The sequence below is a fragment of the Amblyomma mixtum genome, chromosome 4 (genome assembly GCF_055824585.1).
Source record: "Amblyomma mixtum isolate Tamu chromosome 4, ASM5582458v1, whole genome shotgun sequence".
In the NCBI taxonomy this organism is placed as follows: Eukaryota; Metazoa; Arthropoda; class Arachnida; order Ixodida; family Ixodidae; genus Amblyomma; species Amblyomma mixtum.
Genome location: NC_143015.1, coordinates 156,949,158 through 156,969,252, shown reverse-complemented (window position 1 = coordinate 156,969,252; position 20,095 = coordinate 156,949,158). Strand labels below are relative to the sequence as shown.

Here is a 20,095-nt window from a genome sequence, read left to right as displayed (position 1 = left end):
TACGTTCCTGGGTGCTGTGTTTTCCTGGCTGCTTCGTTTTCATGAGCCAGTCCTGTCGAAGCTACCATAGACACCTGTGCAATACGGACTATGCAATTACGTCGCAACGTGACTGCGTTTCCGCCTGCTACATCATGAAAGTCTCTTCACAATAGTGCTTTTCCCCGTGCCAGGATTTTGACAGCCTATGTTTAATGAACAAGGAGCGGCTTGCTGCCGCTGAGCGCACTTATGGACTGCGTGAGTCTTTTCGTGTCTGTCGGTGCAGTTCCATCGCAACAGAGGCACGAGCACGAATAGCTGAAGACACGAAAGCAAAACTATGCTGCGGCTTAAGAACGGAATTTCTAGGTTCCAGTGGATGAGGTTTGTGTGGAATTAAAGCGGCTGCCACAAAAACAGCGCAAAAGCGCACACGCGCACACAAATTTCAGCCACTCCGCACGCCTTCCCTCTTCGCTGCAGCCTCCCTTCTACTAACAGCTGCTCAGGCACATGGAGAGTTGCATTGTAAGGTGTTTAGGACATCCTGTGCATGCGAACGATCACAAAAACCACAAAGCCTTGCAAGTTCCAGGGAACCATGTTGTCACCTTTTGATAATGCGGCCATTTGTTTTGGTTCATAGAATTCTGAAATAACAAGGTTTTACTACTCATCTTTTTATTTTTAATCTCCAGTCATGTGTCACTCATACGACTCATTTTGCCGCTTGTTTTGCATGACCAGAGTACAGATTGCATTCTGTTGTACTGTCTGACCAAATGGTGTGCATTTCTGAGTGCCACATGTTTTCTTTTCTATGGTGCTGAGTCAGTCTAGGTTTATTTTGGTTGCAAAAGATGACACACTATATTTTAAAAAAAACAAAAAAACAGCATTTTTTCGCCTATCTATTTTTAAAATCTTTGTTTCTCTATGAACAGATATTCGATTTGATATTCGAATGCATATTTTCTTCATTTGTTGTCGCAAACTGATTTTTTGGACTTGGTCAGCATGCCATTTTCCCAAGTGGCAGCCATGATAAACAAATATCCAAGCTATCCAAGCCAGCCCATTCGATTGACTCCATTTAAATCAAAGATAGCACCTGCATAGCGACGAAGAACAGGCATATGAAGACAATGATGCTCGCATGTGTCTACATTAAGCTGAAAAAAAAAAAAATTTCGGTTGAAAAACGATCTCCACCGTATTGCCAGTGTCTAAAAAATGTTTTGGATTCTACAGAGACCGAAATATTGGTTGTGAAAATGTTCGTGTTCCTTTGAGGTGCTTGACGGTTTCTCAGTGAGGTCTGAAATATCGCTTATTATTAGTCTAAATTATTAGTCGGGAAACTCGCTCGGCTGCTGTATTCGTATTCAATCCGTATTAAAAAATTTCATTAGTGTTTGCACCCGCTACAAGAAGCATAGCAGCTATTTTCTTCATCTGTATGAGCTAGCACAGCAGCTTACTCGGCACTTTTTCTTTTTTTTCCCTTTACAATTTGCTCAGAAACTGATTCTGGTGTCGAGATCGTGGTGCCTACAAGCACGGTGTCAATCATCGTCACCCCTTCAACTCAAGTGGCAGAGCCGAGCAGTGCGACAGGTATGTTTGCTGTAACTTGTTCTTTGTCTCTCAGTGCCGACAATCTAATACAGTTGAATCCCATTATAACGAAATGGTTTAATACAAAATAATGGATTAATGAAGGTGCGACGATTTCCCTTGGAAGCTCGGTCAACACAGACTAGAACGAAGCTACGGCTATAACGTAGTAATGACCAGGCCCCTTCAACTTCGTTATAACGAGCTTCAACTGTACTGCTTTACTCTGTGTCTTGGCTGTTTTTTATGTTTGTACATTTTGCACATCTTTGGAAATGCGCAAGCATTCACTTTACATCTGCATTACAGTGTGCACTGAAGCAGTCATCTTAAATGTGTGTGTCCCTTTCTTGTCTGATCAAGAGGCTTCCCCTGGCAACGCTCACTTGCATTTTCTAATTACTTAGTCTTATTCTCGATTGCCTTGCATTTCTAAAGTAATCGCTAAGTCCGGAATTTCTCTGTGGTTTCCGAAACCTGCTGTGTTACCATGCTGATGGTGCCTCCTCATGCTTGGTCCCCAACAGCAGCTGACGAAGGCCCATCCTCGGCCAGGGGAGCGTCACACAAGCGACCCCGGGACATGGACCAGGAGCCGTCCAGGTGCGTGGGTGTCACGTGCCGCTTGTCTGTGGTTGCGTGTGGTAGTAAGAAAAAAAAAATCCAGGAAAGAAAATCACACTGCACCTGTTGTAAGGGGGCATGCTCTGAAAGCTTGCCGAGAAGAAGGATGGATAGCTGGGCGAGTTTGTAATAATACATCGTGGGAGGGAACAGCGCGAACAAAAGACGACAGACGAAGCAAGAGGACACAAAGACGAGCGCTGACTCGAAACTAAATTTTTTATTGAAAACAGAAAACATATATACAACATAATCACGTGAACAAACAGAGAAAAGAGCATTGGTCTAGCAGAATCAAGATCAATAATCGCAACATACGCCACGTGGTGAACTTCTAGCCAGAAAATGCGAACTCAAGCTTCTAGTGTTTATATCTAGAGTGATTAAATTTATCCCTGTCATGTAACCTTTTCTTCTTACTGAGAGGAAGCTGTTCTTGGAAAAGAAAAATTATTAATGAAGTGGCAACTGCGAAATTTCCAGGGAGTGCGTTTTTCTGTAGAGATTCCAAAACTGGACTGACAACTTCAAAAACCCTATAACTCAAGTTCTATGACGGGGCAGGATATGATAATTTTACCCCTATTGCATTCCTTGTTTTCAAGACAGGCCAGTGGCATGGCAGGATATGATAATTTTACCCCTATTGCATTCCTTGGTTTCAAGACAGGCCAGTGGCATGGCAGGATATGATAATTTTACCCCTATTGCATTCCTTGGTTTCAAGACAGGCCAGTGGCATGGCAGGATATGATAATTTTACCCCTATTGCATTCCTTGGTTTCAAGACAGGCCAGTGGCATGGCAGGATATGATAATTTTACCCCTATTGCATTCCTTGGTTTCAAGACAGGCCAGTGGCATGGCAGGATATGATTTTACCCCTATTGCATTCCTTGGTTTCAAGACAGGCCAGTGGCATGCATTTCAACAAGTTCCCTGCAGAAAAATTTCTTTCAATTTCTCCCCAAAATCTTGCGTAACACATTACTTGCACAAGGTCTACATCTGTGCGAAATTAAATGGCATATTTGGAATCTGTATCGGCATGCAAAAGTACATGTTCCCTGGAAATTTTGTAGCTGTGACTTTGTAATATAGAAACATTTTTTCAAGTGCAGCTTCCCCCTTAACGAGTTGCGCCGTGATCGTTGTTGTAACTGGAAAGGGGGGCGGTCATGCAGCTCGGACACGCAGAGCCTGGCTTCCACGGGGGTGCAGCCCGAGTCCCCGCTCTCCAAGAAGCACAAGCTGGCCGCAAGCACAGCTGAGGTATCCACCCAGGAAGCATCCCCGTTGGCTGCCGAGGCAGTTGAGGAAGGTGCGTCATTTACCCGTTGAAACGCCAACGCCCTTCTTTTTCGAGAAATTTGCAAAGTTCTATTGAGTCGTTTGCCACTCTTCTCTCGGGGTCTTATATGCTTGACCCGCACGCGGTTGCTCGGTGGCTTTGGCGCTCAACTGCTGATCCCAAGGTCGCGGGATCGAATCCTGGCTGCGCTTTTTGATGGTGGCGGAATACAGAAACGGCCATGTTGCAGTGTGCTAGAAGGGACAGTGCAGTGCCCGGCCAGGATTATGCACTTGCTGCTTGTCTCCACCACTGCCGAACGAAGAGGTGGCGCTGCAGTCGCCCGTTCCTGAACGCAATGCTGTGACGTTACGAAGTTCGACTGCAAACTGAATTGGTGTAACTTGCATTGCGCTGCGTTCCTGGTGCATGAAACGACAAAACATTTTTCTTTTGCAAAGCTGTTACTTTGACAGTGCTTTTCGAAAAAATGCACCGGCTTGAACGCCGTGGTGGTCCACCCGTTTCTGGTGACACTGTGATCAGAGGCTCTTTGAAGATGGGCCACAGCTGGCAATGCCGCTGGGGCCGCACAAAGACCCCTGTCTGTGCTGCACTGTATATTCTAGTTCATTGTACCTGTGTGCTGTGCAATGTCAGCATACGTTAAAGAACATCAGGTGGTTTCAAAATTAATCCGGAGCCTTCTACTGTGACATCCCTCGTTCACCAAATGTTGCTTTGGGTTTTTGTCTACCAGTGCCCCACGTGGCTCACTTGTCTTGCATTTGCTAAGAACGAAATGTTGCCGTTGGTGAGCTTTCACTTACAAAAGGAGGATATTGATGAATTCCTCAGTGAAAAAGAAGGTGCGAATTTCTTTGCAGTTCCACTTCTTTGACTGTCGGGAACGTTGCACGTGCCTCATTTGTTTTGCTCTTACACCTCCTGAAAACATGCTAGTGCAGTCAATCACGGATAGTATATCGGTCCTGGATATATCAAATTATTGCTTATATTGAACTGTCAGAATATCCCCTTGAATATCCCATGCAAATATGTGTAGCAGCATTGTTCACGTTTATCAAACTCTTGTTCATCTAAAACGTTTGGTGTATCGAACTGTGTGCTATGCCCGTGGAAGTGGTGCTTCTGTTAATTCTGCTCACTTTTTGCGCATGGAGCTTGTTCGATATATCCTGGACCGACTTAGTGCTCACGAGGGGAAACCCTTCTTGCTAGCTTGTTAAACTCTATTGTACTGTGAATAGAGCGCTCATTTTTGTTCTGAGGCTCTGCATCTTTTCTGCAAAGGATTAGCATGTACCTGATGCGGTGGGGCTCGGGGTGTTTTGGAGCGGGATCCATTTGAACACGATGCAGCAGGCACTGTATCAGGATTCAGTTGTTCGGCTTCGTTGACGAGCGGGTTGGTTTACGGCAGATCAGGTGCTGAGGAGTGTCGTGTTGGGAAGTGCCAACTTCATAGCATCCACTTTAGATTCTCCTCCCTTTTGTGTGCATGCAGGAGTATCAAGTTCACTGGCCGGACCCAGTGTTGAAGAGCCCCAGCAATCCACCTCGGCGGATGACGCAATTGTTGTCGAGAGCGACGATGAGGAAGAAGCTATAGAGGAAGAACAGCCAAAGGTGATGTTGCGTTGTTATTGTGGGCTTTCGGAGGCGCTTCTTTTGTTGTCCTAGTATCCATGGTAACCTGTAACTGGAGACTTCATCTTGATCACCGTTGAGCACGTGGTACGCACACGGGATAGGGGTTCAGCAGCTGTGGAGTTCTGGTGGGCTTGACGTTGTAAGTTGTAGGTTCAGTACGGGGACGTCAGTGTTGAATTTTGATGGGGGCTGTAGGGAATAACGCCGGTGTACAGGTTTTTGGTGTTCTCAAAAATGAGAGGTGATTAAGGTTGACAGAGAGCCCACTACTGCAGCGTCATTCATGCTCAGAGTGCAGCTTTGTGGTGTGGAATGCACGAATTGATCTAACAGTGGCTCATAGAATTTCTTCAAAATCGATGGAAAGGGGCTAGGAGAGTTGTGTACAGCTCAACAGAAAAGGCGTCTATTTGGAGCAAGCACCATTACATTAGTGAGTAACATATGAGCATTCTCTTGAAAAAAAATGAGGTGAGGATAGTGTCTTTGATGAATGTTGATGTGTTCTAGAAATGTGTGGCCAGAAAACAAGTGCTTTTCGGCTTGTCCTTGTCGGTGAGCGGTCAAGCACCTTCTAGTGGTGTGTCTCGAGCTTGTCACTCTGTGCTTCCAGGAGGGAGCTGAATCTGGAATGGAAGATGATTACGAAGACGAGGAGATGAACGTCACCTGCGGCACGGTGAGTTGTCGGCAGAAGGCCGTCAGCGAGCACATTGCCGCAAGATGTCCTTATTGTGTGCTATCACCAGAACAAATCACTGCGGCATTTGGCTGCTTAGCGCGAGTTTGCATGTTCAGTCCTGGCCATACTCAGTGGGCACCGGAACTCCTTCAGACGTCCTGCGGATGTCCTGAATGTCCTAGAGATGTCCTGAACGTCCGCAGTATGTCCATGAGAGTTTTAGTGACCATTTGGTAGTGGTCGTGTTATGATGGAAATAGTAATGCCAATGCATTCATAGTTCAATGCACTTTAACCACGTAAGTTTCCCCTCCCCCCGAAAATGGTATCAAATTGGTCATTTAGTAGTCGTGCTGAATCTTTCAGAAAACAAAAAAAAAATGCATTGGACGAGCGCCTAGTTGCCTTAGACTTCACCAGAAAATGGGACGAGCTGTGCTTGTCGGAAGTCTGAAGTAACATTCTGCTTATGACTAGCCCGGCTATTCCAAGTCCACTGGAGGTTAAAGAACACTAGGTGGCCGAAAGTATGACCCAGAGTCCGCCACCATGGCATGTCTCATAACCAGTAGCATCTCTCTGGCATGTGAAAAGCTATTTTAGTCAGTCAGTCAGTCGTCTGATCATAACTTGTTTCGCACTCAACTTCCAGGGTCGGGGTTCAGGTGAAGCAGATGTGCCTGAAGAGGACATGGCGGAGCCGGAGTCTCTGGACGAAGCGGAGCGAGAGATGGATGATGCCAATGAGATAGAGATTGTGGGTGAGTAGGATGAAACTGGAGGTGGACACAACAACGCAAAACACTTGTCGTGTTCACGATTCTTCCATGATTCCTCCGGGAACACTAGCCGTCCACATTGTAACATTTTTTCACTGGAATGTAAGAGAACTTGGTAGCTTCTCTCTAACGCTAAGACAGCAGAGCATAATAAAAAAAATGGCTGAGTCTTAACTTGGTTAAGCCTGGAGAATGCAAAGCATCATTGTGTCGCGTAATTTGGAGGCGCACAACCACAGCGACGGCGCGAGGTGGGCCCCCGTTTCTCCACTGTCGTGACGTCATGTATCACGTGATTTGGAGGCGCACAACCACAGCGACGGCGCAAGGTGGGCCCCCGTTTCTCTACTGTCGTGACGTCATCGTGTCACGTGGTGTGACGTCATGTATCACGTGATTTGGAGGCGCATAACCACGGTGAAGGGCTGAAGTGGTAGCTAAAGTAGTATGCTTCGCATAAAAAAGTGCTGATTGAGGGAATTGGTGGTTGTGGTGAATGTGGGCAGTGCACTTGCTTGTTGCAGGGGAAAGGGAAATGAAAGGACCCATGTTTGAAACACGAGTTAGAAACGGAGAGCGGCGAAACGAACTCATACAAAACATGGAAACAAGAAAGTAAACAAGCTCATGGTATCCAGCGGAATAGGGCTGTATATACCGTAGAAGAGTGTTGCCCGAGACCTGCGGCTGAAACCGCACTGAGGATTGGTGTGGCGTGTGCGCAGACCTTGGTGACGAGGCCGGCGAGGACAATGAGATGGAGGAGCCCCTACCCGAGGAGGATGTGGATGTGCAGCAGAGCTCTTCCTCCGTGCCCGTTGAGGAGGAAGAAGAGCTTCAGCCAGCCCCTCCCGTGGAGTCTTCCGCGGCGGAAGGGCCTCCGTCGCTGCTGATCCCACCTCCGCTGCAGCAGCACAGGCTGTCCCTTCTGCCTCGTGTGCGAAATGAGCGCCTGCCGTCGGTGGGTTGTGAACTTCTTTGCTCTCTTGTTGGTGTCTGTGTTGTTGGTGTCCATGTTGGTGTCAAAGGTTATTATCAGGCGTAACTAGCAAGTTGTTAGTTATGCAGTATAACACCAGAACTAATTTAAGATTTGTGAAAGGGACTCATGTAATGAATGCAGTCATTAGCGAAAGAGAAGTCGGCAGAAAGCCATCAGGGAATAGAGAAAACTATAACTTGAGCGTGCTGTCGCAGGCATGTACCTCAACTATGACTTACAGTAGAGCTTTTCTAGGGTTGGTGACTCTTGGGCAAGTGTAGTTGCAAGTTACTGAAGAGCTTAGGATTGGAGGAGTGAGAATTCAGCTCAACGGGATGGGCAGGGCTATCTTAAAAAGGTTTCAGGTAGATTTTGTCGGTACATTAGTGCTTGAGTAGCGTAATGCGAACATGATAAGGATAAAACCAGCCGACCTCTCCACCTTTTCCTCTTATTAAAATTCCTCTCTCTCTCTCTCTCTACAAGGATAAAGCGAGAGGTGGTTGTTGGAAGTTACTGTTACATGTATATTTGTGTCCTCATGTAGTCTGCTTTGTGCCATGCCCAAAAGCATTCATGGCAGCATGCTCATGTATGCTTAATTATTTATTTTGTTTGTTCCTTCCTGAAATGATTTTTTTGCTAGTGCTTGTCTTGTCTCTTTTTGTTTCCCTTTTTTTTTTGTCTTACATTGAGTGAGTGTCTGGGTAAAAGTTGTAGTGATTGCTCATGTTAGCAGAAAGCCGAGAATCAAAGCTCGAAAGATCTGTTTGGCCAAATAAGGGAGAGACAATTAAAGGTCCACTGAAGAGGAATCTGAACTCATCTTTTTGCCGCGGGAACTCAATCTACACGTTCCGAGCATTCTTAGAAACTTCGATTTATTACCCTGTGTGGCCGATTTCCCTAATTAAATCGAATTAACGTCCGGCTCCCGCCTTCTTTTTGAATTCTCCCTCGTACGGTGGGCGGAGTCGACCGACGCGGGGAGTGCCTTTCAGCCAGCTCCGTGGAGGCTTTACTTTCGCTTCATTTTGTTTTTTAGGTTTCCGTGAATAAATAGTTTCGTTTGCAGATAATATAACCGCAAAATAAGCCCGCATAAATAAAAATACGCGCGGACTATTTGCTACTACGGACTACTATGTATTACTCCGCCGATGGCAGAGCGCCAAGCCGCCACGGGACTGGGTGAAAGGCACTCCCCGCGTCGGTCGACTCCGCCCACCGTACGAGGGAGAATTAAAAAAGTAAAGGCGGGAGCCGGACGTTAATTCGATTTAATTAGGGAAATCGGCCACACTGGGCAATAAGTCGCAGTTTCTAAGAATGCTAGGAACGTGTAGATCGAGTTCCCACGGCAAAAAGACGAGTTCAGATTCCTCTTCAGTGCACCTTTAAGGTTGCTAGTAGCTTTGCATAAGTTGTGTTTTGACTAGGTGGCTTGGTTTTAGGTTTTTTTTTTTTTTTCAGGATGCTGGCACCTGTTTCTAAATGGCACAAAAATTAGGCTGACAGTTTTTTTTTTTTTGTAAATATATTCTGCAATAAGCTTAGGTGTTGCCACTTTCACTGTTGTGCACATTTATGAAGCAAAGAAGAAATGAAATCAAGGAATCTATTCCTAGTCAACAAGTTTCATACCTCATCGCAGCTATAGCGAGTGAACGCTTTTGGAGAGACGAAACCGCTGAATTGATTTTCTGAGACAGCCTAAACACAACCTAACGAGGGCCGCCGCGGTGGCTCAGTGGCTATGGTGCTCGGCTGCTGTCCCGAAAGACGCGGGTTCGATCCCGGCCGCGGCGGCTGAATTTCTTTGGAGGAGAAATTCCAGAGGCCCGTGTACTGTGCGATGTCAGTGCACGTTAAAGAACCCCAGGTGGTCGAAATTTCCGGAGCCCTCCACTACGGTGTCTCTCATAGCCTCAGTCGCTTTGGGACGTTAAACCCCATAAACCAACCAACCAACAACCTAACGAGGAGATTTACACCTCTGCTTTCTCTTCTTTTCAGAAGTCTCGAGAAAAAGAGTGATATGTAAGACCTAACTTTTGTGTATTTTGCTCTGCAGTGGGGGGCCAATAAAGATGAGTTTAACCGCAGCTCGTATCGCTGCGAAAATTCTGCCATTGCTTGACTCTCAAAATATGGTTCTGCGTATAAGTCCGGGCTACCTGTTATGCGTTTGCCTGCCTGCTGAATGCTGTCATGTCGTAGAGCTGTGCACGGGCCGCAAATTTCAGCCCGCGCCCGGCCCGAGCCCTACACTACTGACGGAGGCCTGGCCCGACACTGAAGAAACCTAATACCCCTGTCACACGGGCATTTCGAAGGCCCTCGAACCGATAGTCTATCGACTCGAAGGCGATCGAGCGCTGCTACACGGCCAGTTTGAATGGCCATCGAGTCAATAGTCTATCGAGTCGACGGAGCAGCCCGGAACTCTATCGAGATTTCGAGGGCCTTCGAGCGTTGCCCAGGGTTGCTAGCATTGCTTCGAATGACAACAAACATGGCGGCGCCCTTCAAAGCCGGACCCCTCGCTTCGGACTGAATTCTCCTTGTTGCTGCCTTTTTCTGTCCGTTCACTGGTCATAAATGGGGCACCGGTCTTTCGCTTCGTCTCATCTTGCCTACAAGAAAACGTATAAGTGATAAATTTGTTTTATTTTTTATTTAGAGTGACGATTCTGCCGCTGCTAGGCCTAAGAGAGTCGGTTTGTTGACAGTAATGGTTCCCGTTTTGACAACCAGATGGCGCCACTAGAGGCTAAATTTATTTTTGCGTCTCTGCTAGCATACGCTGAACTAAGTGTGGGAATGCGCCTGCGTTTAGCGTACGTAAGCGTGCATACGCTCGTGGTACGTAGACAGCATAAATTTATGCGCTTTTCTCACTGCATCTGTGTGCGCCGCGAGCGGCGACGTGGTGCGCACAGCGACAAGCAGCAGCGGCGCGGCCGTTCCAACTCGCCGGGGCGTCAACAGATGAGAACAGGTCCTAGTTTTTGCGGCGAGCGAATCCGCTTCGCTTGCCGGATTTTTGAACAAGTGTGAACACGCCTTATGACTGCAAAAAAGTGTATTTCAACATTTAGTTAAGTTTCGTCAATATATTTTTGTTATTTGCGCGAAACCGAACGTAGCGATTGTGGCGCCACACGAGCTTGGCGTAAGAGGTGAGAACGACTTCAATGGCCATTGAGATTTGCCGTGTAGCAGCACCACAACTCCCTCCAGTTCGATGGCGATCGAAAATCTCGGAAGGCCCTCGACTCGATGGCCATTGAAACTGGCCGTGTGACAGGGGTATAAGCCCGCCCGGGCCCGGCCCGAGTTAAGGCCCGGCCTGGGCCCGGCCTGACCTGAAAAACTGAAATTGAAGTGACGACGAAACAGAAAGAGATAATTTAAGGAAAATCGGTTTATTTCAATGCTTTTAAAATGCTTGGCTCTCATGGTCTAGATGAAAATTAGTGAGTATATGCAAACACGGCGCATGTAGAGAGTTATCACTGCAAGTTATTATGTAAAAACAACAAATCGTCCATTGATGACGGCTTGAGGCAAGTGCGGCGCTCCTGCTTAATGAACCCGGCAGCGCTGAAGTTTCTCTCGCTGCTTGAACTGGTAGCCGGAATGGCTAACACTTTCTTGGCAAGAAGAGAAAGCTTTGGGTACGTCGCTGCCTTGCTTCTCCAAACCTGTGAAAGCTCAAACTCTGAGCAAGGGGGCTGGAGCCACACAGGAGCAATCGCGATCGTCGCGAAGCCCGGCCGGCTTGTCTAAGACAAATATACCGTGGCCCGAGCCCGGCCCGGGCCCGGGTGAATAGACTTCCGCAAGGCCCGAGCCCGGCCCGCGGGCCGGGCCGGGTACGGGCTTTCGGGCCGGCCCGAGCCCGTGCACAGCTCTATCATGTCGTCTTAGTCCACCTTGTCAGGCTTCGAATAGAACTTTGCTCTATTGCAAAGGTAGCCGCGGCTGTTATGGGTTTTGGCTAATCTGTTTGGATTGTAAGGAATTGCTGTAATGATGGAGGGGCTGTGCATTAGTGTTATTGGTCAGGATTCCTGTTCAGTCAAGACAGGAGGCCTCAGGATGACACTGGTCTAGTGCAATAAGGTAGTGCCCAGCTGAGGGTGTACGAGTGCATGTCTCATTTCACATTTTTGTGTCTTTTGACATGCTTCAGGGTGGCCCTGGACAGATTTTTTTCAGTAGTTTTGTGCCGTCAGGGAAAACCACTAGCAGGAAGTTAGGTGTAAGGGATTTTTTTTTTTTTTTCAAACGTGCCTAGTTTTGCAGGATTTGGATACTGTAGCATTGTACTGCAACAAATGGAGAGGGCGTATGACAGTCTGAGGGCTGGAAGCTTTTATTCAGGACTGCTACTTACTAGAACTTCTGTTTAATGCTATCACCTAGCTACTCCGTGAGGAATGTCGAGGACATGAAGCCTTGTAGTTGGATGTTGGAACTCAAATGAATTGGACTGTTGTAGGGAAGATCAACCGTCTTTATGACTTTTGGCAGAATGGACATATCAGCCACATCTTACACAGGTCACCTTGCAACGTATAGTTGCTGTTTCATGATGTTTCAAAGGATGTGTTGCATTGTGCTTCTTCCTGATCGCTGCCTCTTTCACAGTTATGCTAACGAAGTCACCTTCTAGTGCCAGGTTAAGGCCGCTGTTTCCACGTCCCAGTTTTTTCCATCGTGTTTGTTGAATCTTGCAGAGTCAGAGTGCGGCAGGCTTCGAAGAAGGCGACGACAGCATCGTGCCCAGCACGCCAACCCTGTTTGTGCCTCGGAGGACTGATGGCTTTGCCGAGGCTGTCAGGTGAGTTTGAACGGATCCTGACCCGAGTTGCCTCTTGCGGCCGATTACTTTGGAGCGGGTCTAGACTCTTCCACACGTGATAGAAGTGGCGAGTCACTGTTATTGTCTTGATGTCTACAAATTGCGCAATGGTAACGTTGGAAAATTTGCTGTGTTCTGTTTGATTAGCCAGAGGACGAGTTTGTCTTCATGATCATCAGCCTAACTATGCCCACTGCAGGACAAAGACCTTTCCCATATCCTTCTAATTAGCCCTGTCCTGTGCCAGCTGTGGCCACCCTATCCCCCGCAGAGTTCCTAGTGTCACTCACTTGCATTACTCTCTGCCCTCCCCCACTTCTTTTGCCTTCTCTTGAAATCTACTCCATTGCTTTAAAGGTGCACTGAAGAGGAATCTGAACTCGTCTTTTTACCGCGGGAACTCGATCTACACGTTCCGAGCTTTCTTAGAAACTGCGATTTACTGCCCTGTGTGGCCGATTTCCCTAATTAAATCGACTTAACGCCCGGCTCCCGCCTTTTTTTTTTAATTCTCCTCGTACGGTGGGCGGAGTCGACCAACGCGGGGAGTGTCTTGCAGCCAGCTCCGTGGAGGCTATTTTGTTTTTTAGGTTTTCGTGAATAAATAGTTTCATTTGCAGATAATATAGCCGCAAAATAAGCCCACAGAAATAAAAATATGCGCAGACTATTTGCTTCTAGGGAATACTACGTATTAATCCGCCGATGGCAGAGCGGCAAGCCGCCACGGGACTGGGTGAAAGGCACTCCCCGCGTTGGTCAACTCCGCCCACCGTACGAGGCAGAATTAAAAAAAAAAGGCGGGAGCCGGGCGTTAATTCGATTTAATTAGGGAAATCAGCCACACAGGGCAGTAAGCCGCAGTTTCTAAGAATGCTCGGAACGTGCAGATTGAGTTCCGGCGGCAAAAAGACGAGTTCAGATTCCTCCTCAGTGCACCTTTAATGGACCATTTTCATGAGATGCTAGGCCATTGGTGTTTACGGGGCTGATTTCCATGCGCTGAAAGGACGGAGATGAAGTTGCCTAAAGGAGCACTCGAGAGGTGCATGGGATTAGCAGAGAAACCTTCTCCTACTTTTAGAAAGGAAAGCACATTTCAGTTGCTTGCTAACCCTGCGTCTGTCTTCAGTACTCGGGATTTGGTTTTGATATATTCTGCTGTAATGCCTTTTGATTAGGCAGGTCTTATTGTTAATTAATGGCTAAAATGAAGCAAGATTGTTGACAGGTAATTCAATGTAGTGTTGTTCTAAGGGGGGACACTGGTCTTGAAAAAAAAATTTTTATTAATGAGGTCACAGTTATGAAATCTTCAGGGAATATGTATTTTTGTGTGCTGATTCTAAATGTGTCATTTAATTTCATGCAAAACAATTCCTTGAGCACTTATGCACTTTTAATGCTAGTATTTTGCGGAGAGTTTTGAAGAAAATTTGCTGCGGGAAACTCGCTGAAATGTGTGCCATTGGGTTCTCTTGACGCCAAGGAACACAATAAGGGTGAAATTGTCTTCCTGCCTATCATAGAACTTAAGTTATAGAGTTTTGAAGTTGTCGCTTCTGAAATGAGAAGGAAAATGTGTATTCCTGTTTCTGAAGTGGCAGCTTCAGTACCCTGTTACTCAAGTTCTATGAGAGCCAGGATGATGATTTCACCCTTATTGTATTCCTTGGTGTCAAGAGAACCCAATGGCATACATTTCAGCGAGTTTCCTGCAGAAAATTTTCTTCAAAACTCTCCGCAAAATACTTGCATAAAAAGTGCATAAGTGCTCAAGGAATTGTTTTACATGAAATTAAATGACATATCTAGAATCAGCGCACAAAAATACATGGGCCCTGAAAATTTCATAACTATGACTAAATTAATAAAATTTTCTTTTCAAGACCAGTGTCCCCCCTTAAAAATGCCAGCCGGTGTGAGGAAATTGGCAAACAGTGGGCAATAGTCCTTTAGCTGTGCGATGTTCTGTCTTTATTTATTTATTTATTTATTTATTTATTTATTTATTTATTTATTTATTTATTTATTTATTTCATAATACTGCAGGCCGATAGATCGGCCCATGCAGGAGGGGCTATACAAGGCATTGAAAATGACAAATACGAAGAAAATACATCGGGTTACAAACAATGAGCAGAATAACAAAATACAACGCTCATTCACTCGAGAAAATGCTTCTCAAGAGCTTTACTAAAATTTGAGGACTGGAAAATGGCCTCGGGAAGAGAGTTCCAGTCGGAAACAGTCCGTGGAAAAAAAACTGTGCTTGAATTAGTCAGTCTTTGCAAAAATGGGTTCCAGCAAATGAATTCGTGAATGGTGTGTTCGGCGCGACAATTGTTTGAGAATTACAGGGCTGGGTATGTTTAGTTTATGTGTTAAAAGGTTGTGCATAAACAACAGACTGGAAATTTTTCTGCGTACTTCAAGTAATGGAATATGGTTGGTTTTCATTAGTGTTGTAGGTGAGTCTAACCTCCTGTATTTGTTATAAATAAACCTAACCGCTTTCCTTTGCACCATCTCTATCTTGTATATGTCTTTCTCCATCCATAATGCCGATCCCATAATGCCGAAGCGTACTCTAATTTGGACCTAATGAATGTTGAGTTTGTTTGCATATGTGATGTATGTGATGTATGCATATGTGATGTATTTGTTTGCATATGTGATGTACCAATTAAATGAGCCGCAAGTTTATGGTGCCACAGTACGCACTCAGGTTTGGTTATGGAGGGTTACAGCATGCGGGTTTAGAATGTTTTAGTTACACTGACTAGTCTCGTGGCCTGTTTCGTTATTGAAAACTTTTGCTGCGGTCATTTTCTCCGTGTGTCCCATCCCCCTTCATAGCTCTCCACACGTGCCGCACGGTGGCTTTGTCTTCGGCACGGCATCCGAAAGTCAGTCCGCACCAGAGCCATCCGGTCTGTCACAGCTTGCCTCACAGGAAGGTGGGTCTACCATGCACTCCACATGATGTCACTTCTTTCATTTACATTTCTGCTCTCATGTTCATGATCAGTTGCAGCAGATAAAGGGTCAAGATTTGGAAAAAAAAAAAAACCATATGCGACTGCGTGTTCTTTCCCAGGTGTGGGAGTGGACGACACCCGAATGGACCTGTCGCACTTTGAAGAAGGAGGCGGCCGCAGCGTACCATCCACACCGCTGCAAATCTCCCCACCCGGTGAGCCAAACGCATGTGCAGTTAGTGCACATTTTCTGTGTTTTTCTGGCAGCAGTTTGCCTGGATACATAGGTGGACGCCTGCTTTCTTGCTTTGCTTAAAGGTGCACTGAAGAGGAATCTGAACTTGTCTTTTTGCCGCGGGAACTCGATCTACACGTTCCTAGCATTCTTAGAAACTGCGATTTACTGCCCTGTGTGGCCGGCTCCCGCCTTTTTTTTTTAATTCTGCCTCGTACGATGGGCGGAGTCGACTAACGCATGGAGCGCCTTTCACCCAGTCCCGTGGCGGCTTGCCGCTCTGCCATCGGCGGAGTAATACGTAGTAGTCCGTAGAAGCAAATAGTCTGCGCGTATTTTTATTTCTGCGGGCTTATTTTGCGGCTATATTATCTGCGAATGAAACTATTTATTCATGGAAACCTAAAAAACAAAATAAAGCGAAAGCAAAGCCTCCACGGGACTGGGTGAAAGGCGCTCCACGCGTCGGTCGAGTCCGCCCACCGTACGAGGCAGAATTTAAAAAAAAAAAGGCGGGAGCCGGACGTTAATTCGTTTTAATTGGGGAAATCGGCCACACAGGGCAATAAGTCACTGTTTCTAAGAATGCTAGAAACGTGTGGATCGAGTTCCCGCGGCAAAAAGACATGTTCAGAATCCTCTTCAGTGCACCTTTAATCTCTTGGAGGTTCTTGTCTTTCCTTTCACGGCCGTTTTTATTTATTTTGATCCTTGTTTTTCTTCCATTCATTGTCTCCTTCCATCATTCTCTTCCTGTGTTCCTGCCTTGCGTCTTGCATGCTCTTCACTTTTTTTTGGAAAAACTAAGGAGAAAGTACTTTACTCAATTTTATAACGAATACATCCCTTTTCATCCCGCACTGCTTTTAGGAGATGATGCAGTTGCTGATATATCATGTGTTTTCAGCTTTCTTAAAGAAACTGGATTTTTTAAGTGTCTCTAAATTTTTACCCACAGGTCTGTTTTAATTCTAATGCACCTCAGCCACTTTCTCACGCCTGAGAAGAAGGCTGAGGTTTTAATTTTGGTTGATTGGGAGTCTCAGTGTCCTTGTCCAGCCAAGGATAGCTACTGAGGTTTCCCAGCCCCCTTTAAAGCTTTTACTAGTAGCCATTTGTAAAATTTGTGTACATGCTCAAAAGGTAATATTAATGCCTGAAGGCCTTTACACCAGGGATGACTTTTTACATGTCTCTAATATTCAACAAAGAACTTTTACAATACCTTGTGTTTGGCGCATGATGGCCTCAGTTGCCTATGTGCCATAAAACCCAACACAACACAACACAACTTTTTTTCTTTTTCATTTCTTCCTTGCTTCTATTTCCTTCCTTTTTGTGTTCCTTCCTGTGTTTCTTTATAGGAGCAGCACATCCTCAGCAGCGCACACTGCATATCTGTTCTGCACTTTTGCTAAAGCACTACTTACTTGCTGAATGCATTCGGTTCACTTCAGTTTATTTTCCTTCAAGACCCCTATTCACGGGCACTTGTAAGGGGTGGGGCTACGGATATAACTTGAGGCTCAGCCTAACATCAGCTGCGTTATTTCTTGGTAAAATCTTGATGGACAGGTGATGGTTGTAACTTAGTGGGGTAGTCCATTCCAGTCAGATGCTGCTCAGGCAAAAAAACGAGGCTGAGAATGTAGTAATACGGAATGTGAACATACAACTTGAAGCGGTTGATGACTGCACTGAGATATGTGCATGCGGCATACTGCTTCGTGCAATGACCTGTTGAAGAAGTTGTGAAAAAGGCAGAGGTTAGAAATGTGGCGGCGGTGGGAAAGAAGTGACAAGTTAATTTCAGCGTGCCTGTCTATTCACTAAGACTTCATGCATCACGTCTTGCCTCAGGATTGAGCAGTTCCTCTGAACAGAAACCCAACAGCTAGTATCCCTTCCTTTTTCTTTCTTTCGGTGTAGTTGCTTGGATGCATGGCGTCTGGTGATGGGATGCTACCTGTGTGTGTGTAAGCAAGGACATGCGGCACATGCAGGATTTGTGTTTCGCACAGAATCGCGGGACGCATCTCTGTTCCAAGCGGAGGCGAGTGTTGTGGAGGAGCCCCCCGACGAGGCACCCGAGGAGGGAGCGCCACCTGCCCCCAGCGAGGAGGAGGCTTCTGCGGCGGGCACGCTCACCGTCTGCAGCCCGCCCGTCGTTCTTGTCACCGAGGCCCCCGAGTCCAGCGAAGAAGGGTGCGTCCTGTTGGCGCAATTCTGTTTTCTCAGACGCACAGCACCACAACTGCTGGTTTGGTAGTGGCACATAGCAGCGAATAGGAGGGATGTTATGGCAACACATAAAACAGAGTTAAGCTGCCGCGGTGGCTCAGTGGTTGTGGCGCTCGGCTGCTAACCCGAAAGACGTGGGTTCGATCTCGGCCGCATCGGTAGAATTTCAATGGAGGCGAAATTCTAGAGTCCTGTGTACTGTGCGATGTCAGTGCACGTTGAAGAACCCCAGATGGTCGTAATTTCCGGAGCCCTCCACTACGGCATCCCTCATGCCTGAGCCTCTTTGGGACGTTGAACACCCAAAGGCAAACCAAACCAGTTCTTGCTGTGCATTGATTTGAATGCACATAAGTCATTTACAGCTGTGACCTCACATTGAATTCATCATGCCCTGGTGCTTATCTGCCTTGTGCAGGCCTTCGTCGGACAGTTCAGCCGTGCCCATTGTGGAGGAGCCCTCAGAGCCCGAAGGATCGCCAGCCAAGGCTGAGCCAGGAGCCAGGCGGGCGTCACCATCCACAGTTGTCATCTCTCCAGTGCCTGTGATTGAAGGTGAGTGCTTCAGTTTGGGCACTGCCAGCACGTGTCTCAGAACAAGCAGAAATCATTTGCTTGCTAATGGATTATGTAATCTGTCACTGGTCGGACAGTAAGGGACTTCTTCCCTCCACCTACCCTTGAAAGCCACAGTGGATTTTGAAAGGCATTGATTAATCCTGGCATTGATTATCCAGAAATTCGAAGGAATGAACTGCACGACTTGGTCCCGTCTAAGTGGCCTGGACACACAGCTGAGCAACGCTCCCTCGAGGCCTCCCACTCATCTTCGGAGGAGATGGGAGGAGTGTAAAAACAGCATGCATGACTGAATGAATGAAAACTGTGAATGGCTGAGGCCTCTCTCTCTCACTCTACCCCCCCTTGTGTTGCAGTGGCAGCATAGTGGTGGCAACTAGGTAGCTGCATGACCTCTGAGATTAGAGCCCAAATGTTGCTTGCCACGTAACTGCTGATCTCGAAGGCTTCAGTAGCTTGCTAAGGAAGCTGATGTTTTTTAGTGATGGATGACGTGACCAGTGCTGAGATATTAACAATATGAAGCAAATCAGGCACGTCGTAACTTCTCCAGCACTCCGAAACAACGATTGGCACAAAATCATCGTAACGTGTGTGAAACAAACCAACTGGAGCTGCCACTGATACATGTTATCTGTCTTTGTATTACTTTTCCAGTGCACTGAATGCCTCCCTCCTTCAGTTTTTAAGGGAAAAGGCCTTCCCCCATGTTTGGGCAAGACGTGTTGGCCAGTGCCCACCAGAAAAAAAAAAAAGAAAGAACCATGTGATCATAGATATCTTTATATGCTAATCTCACTACCAAACTTCTTCCCGACAGCAGTTTATCGTATTTTCTGTTCACTTTCATTACTTCGAACTTCGGTTCATTGAAACTGGTTTGGTGTTCCTATGCGGTTCGAGTTAGCAAGCTTTTACTGTAATCTTTTTCTCTACTTCTTACGAACACTGCTTTTCATATTGCTCGAAAATTCACTAGTTCATGGATCCCAAGAAGTCAACAATGACTGCACTCTGCATGGTCAACAATATTCTACTGTAAAAAGTTTACGCTAATTATGGTATAATGGCCCCATCATTAGCAGCCATTTCACCTTTCTCTTTAAAGTTTTAATGCTATTCGTCATCGCGTTGTCACTTGAAAACCAAATTAAATGATTTCCTTCTAGAAAATTGATCTAGATTAATTTTCTTTGTTTATTTCGCACGTTTTTCGCTTTCTTTAAGCCCCGTCGTGGTGGCTCAGTGGTTATGGCGCTCTGACCCGTAAGACGCGGGTTCGATCCTGGCCGCAGTGGACGAATTTTGATGGAGGTGAAATTCTTGAGGCCCGTGGGCTGTGCGATGTCAGTGCACGTTAAAGAACCCTGGGTGGTCGAAATTTCCAGAGCCCTTCAATACGGCGTCTCCATAGCCTGAGTCACTTTGGGACGTTAAACCCCAATAAACCAAACCAAACCTTGCATTTCGAACTAACAAGCTTTCTACTGTATTCATTTTGCTGCTTTATGTTCAGTCATTTCATTGTGAGCATTCATTAAGAGGTTAAATAGAAGCG

General features: G+C 46.3%; 1 protein-coding gene across 1 annotated transcript in view; it reads left to right on the top strand.

The window, feature by feature from the left end:
• The window catches only part of LOC149348917 (nucleoprotein TPR-like), a 115,226-nt gene that overhangs the window by 89,945 nt on the left and 5,186 nt on the right, over positions 1-20,095 (top strand). Inside the window, exons 36-47 of the mRNA XM_089541028.1 lie at positions 1,504-1,599; positions 2,127-2,202; positions 3,408-3,544; positions 5,043-5,164; positions 5,802-5,867; positions 6,523-6,631; positions 7,375-7,610; positions 12,377-12,480; positions 15,361-15,461; positions 15,602-15,697; positions 17,721-17,922; positions 18,377-18,513. Of these exons, the coding sequence (XP_089397154.1) occupies positions 1,504-1,599; positions 2,127-2,202; positions 3,408-3,544; positions 5,043-5,164; positions 5,802-5,867; positions 6,523-6,631; positions 7,375-7,610; positions 12,377-12,480; positions 15,361-15,461; positions 15,602-15,697; positions 17,721-17,922; positions 18,377-18,513 (1,482 nt within the window). The remainder of the gene's footprint in view (positions 1-1,503; positions 1,600-2,126; positions 2,203-3,407; positions 3,545-5,042; positions 5,165-5,801; positions 5,868-6,522; positions 6,632-7,374; positions 7,611-12,376; positions 12,481-15,360; positions 15,462-15,601; positions 15,698-17,720; positions 17,923-18,376; positions 18,514-20,095) is intronic.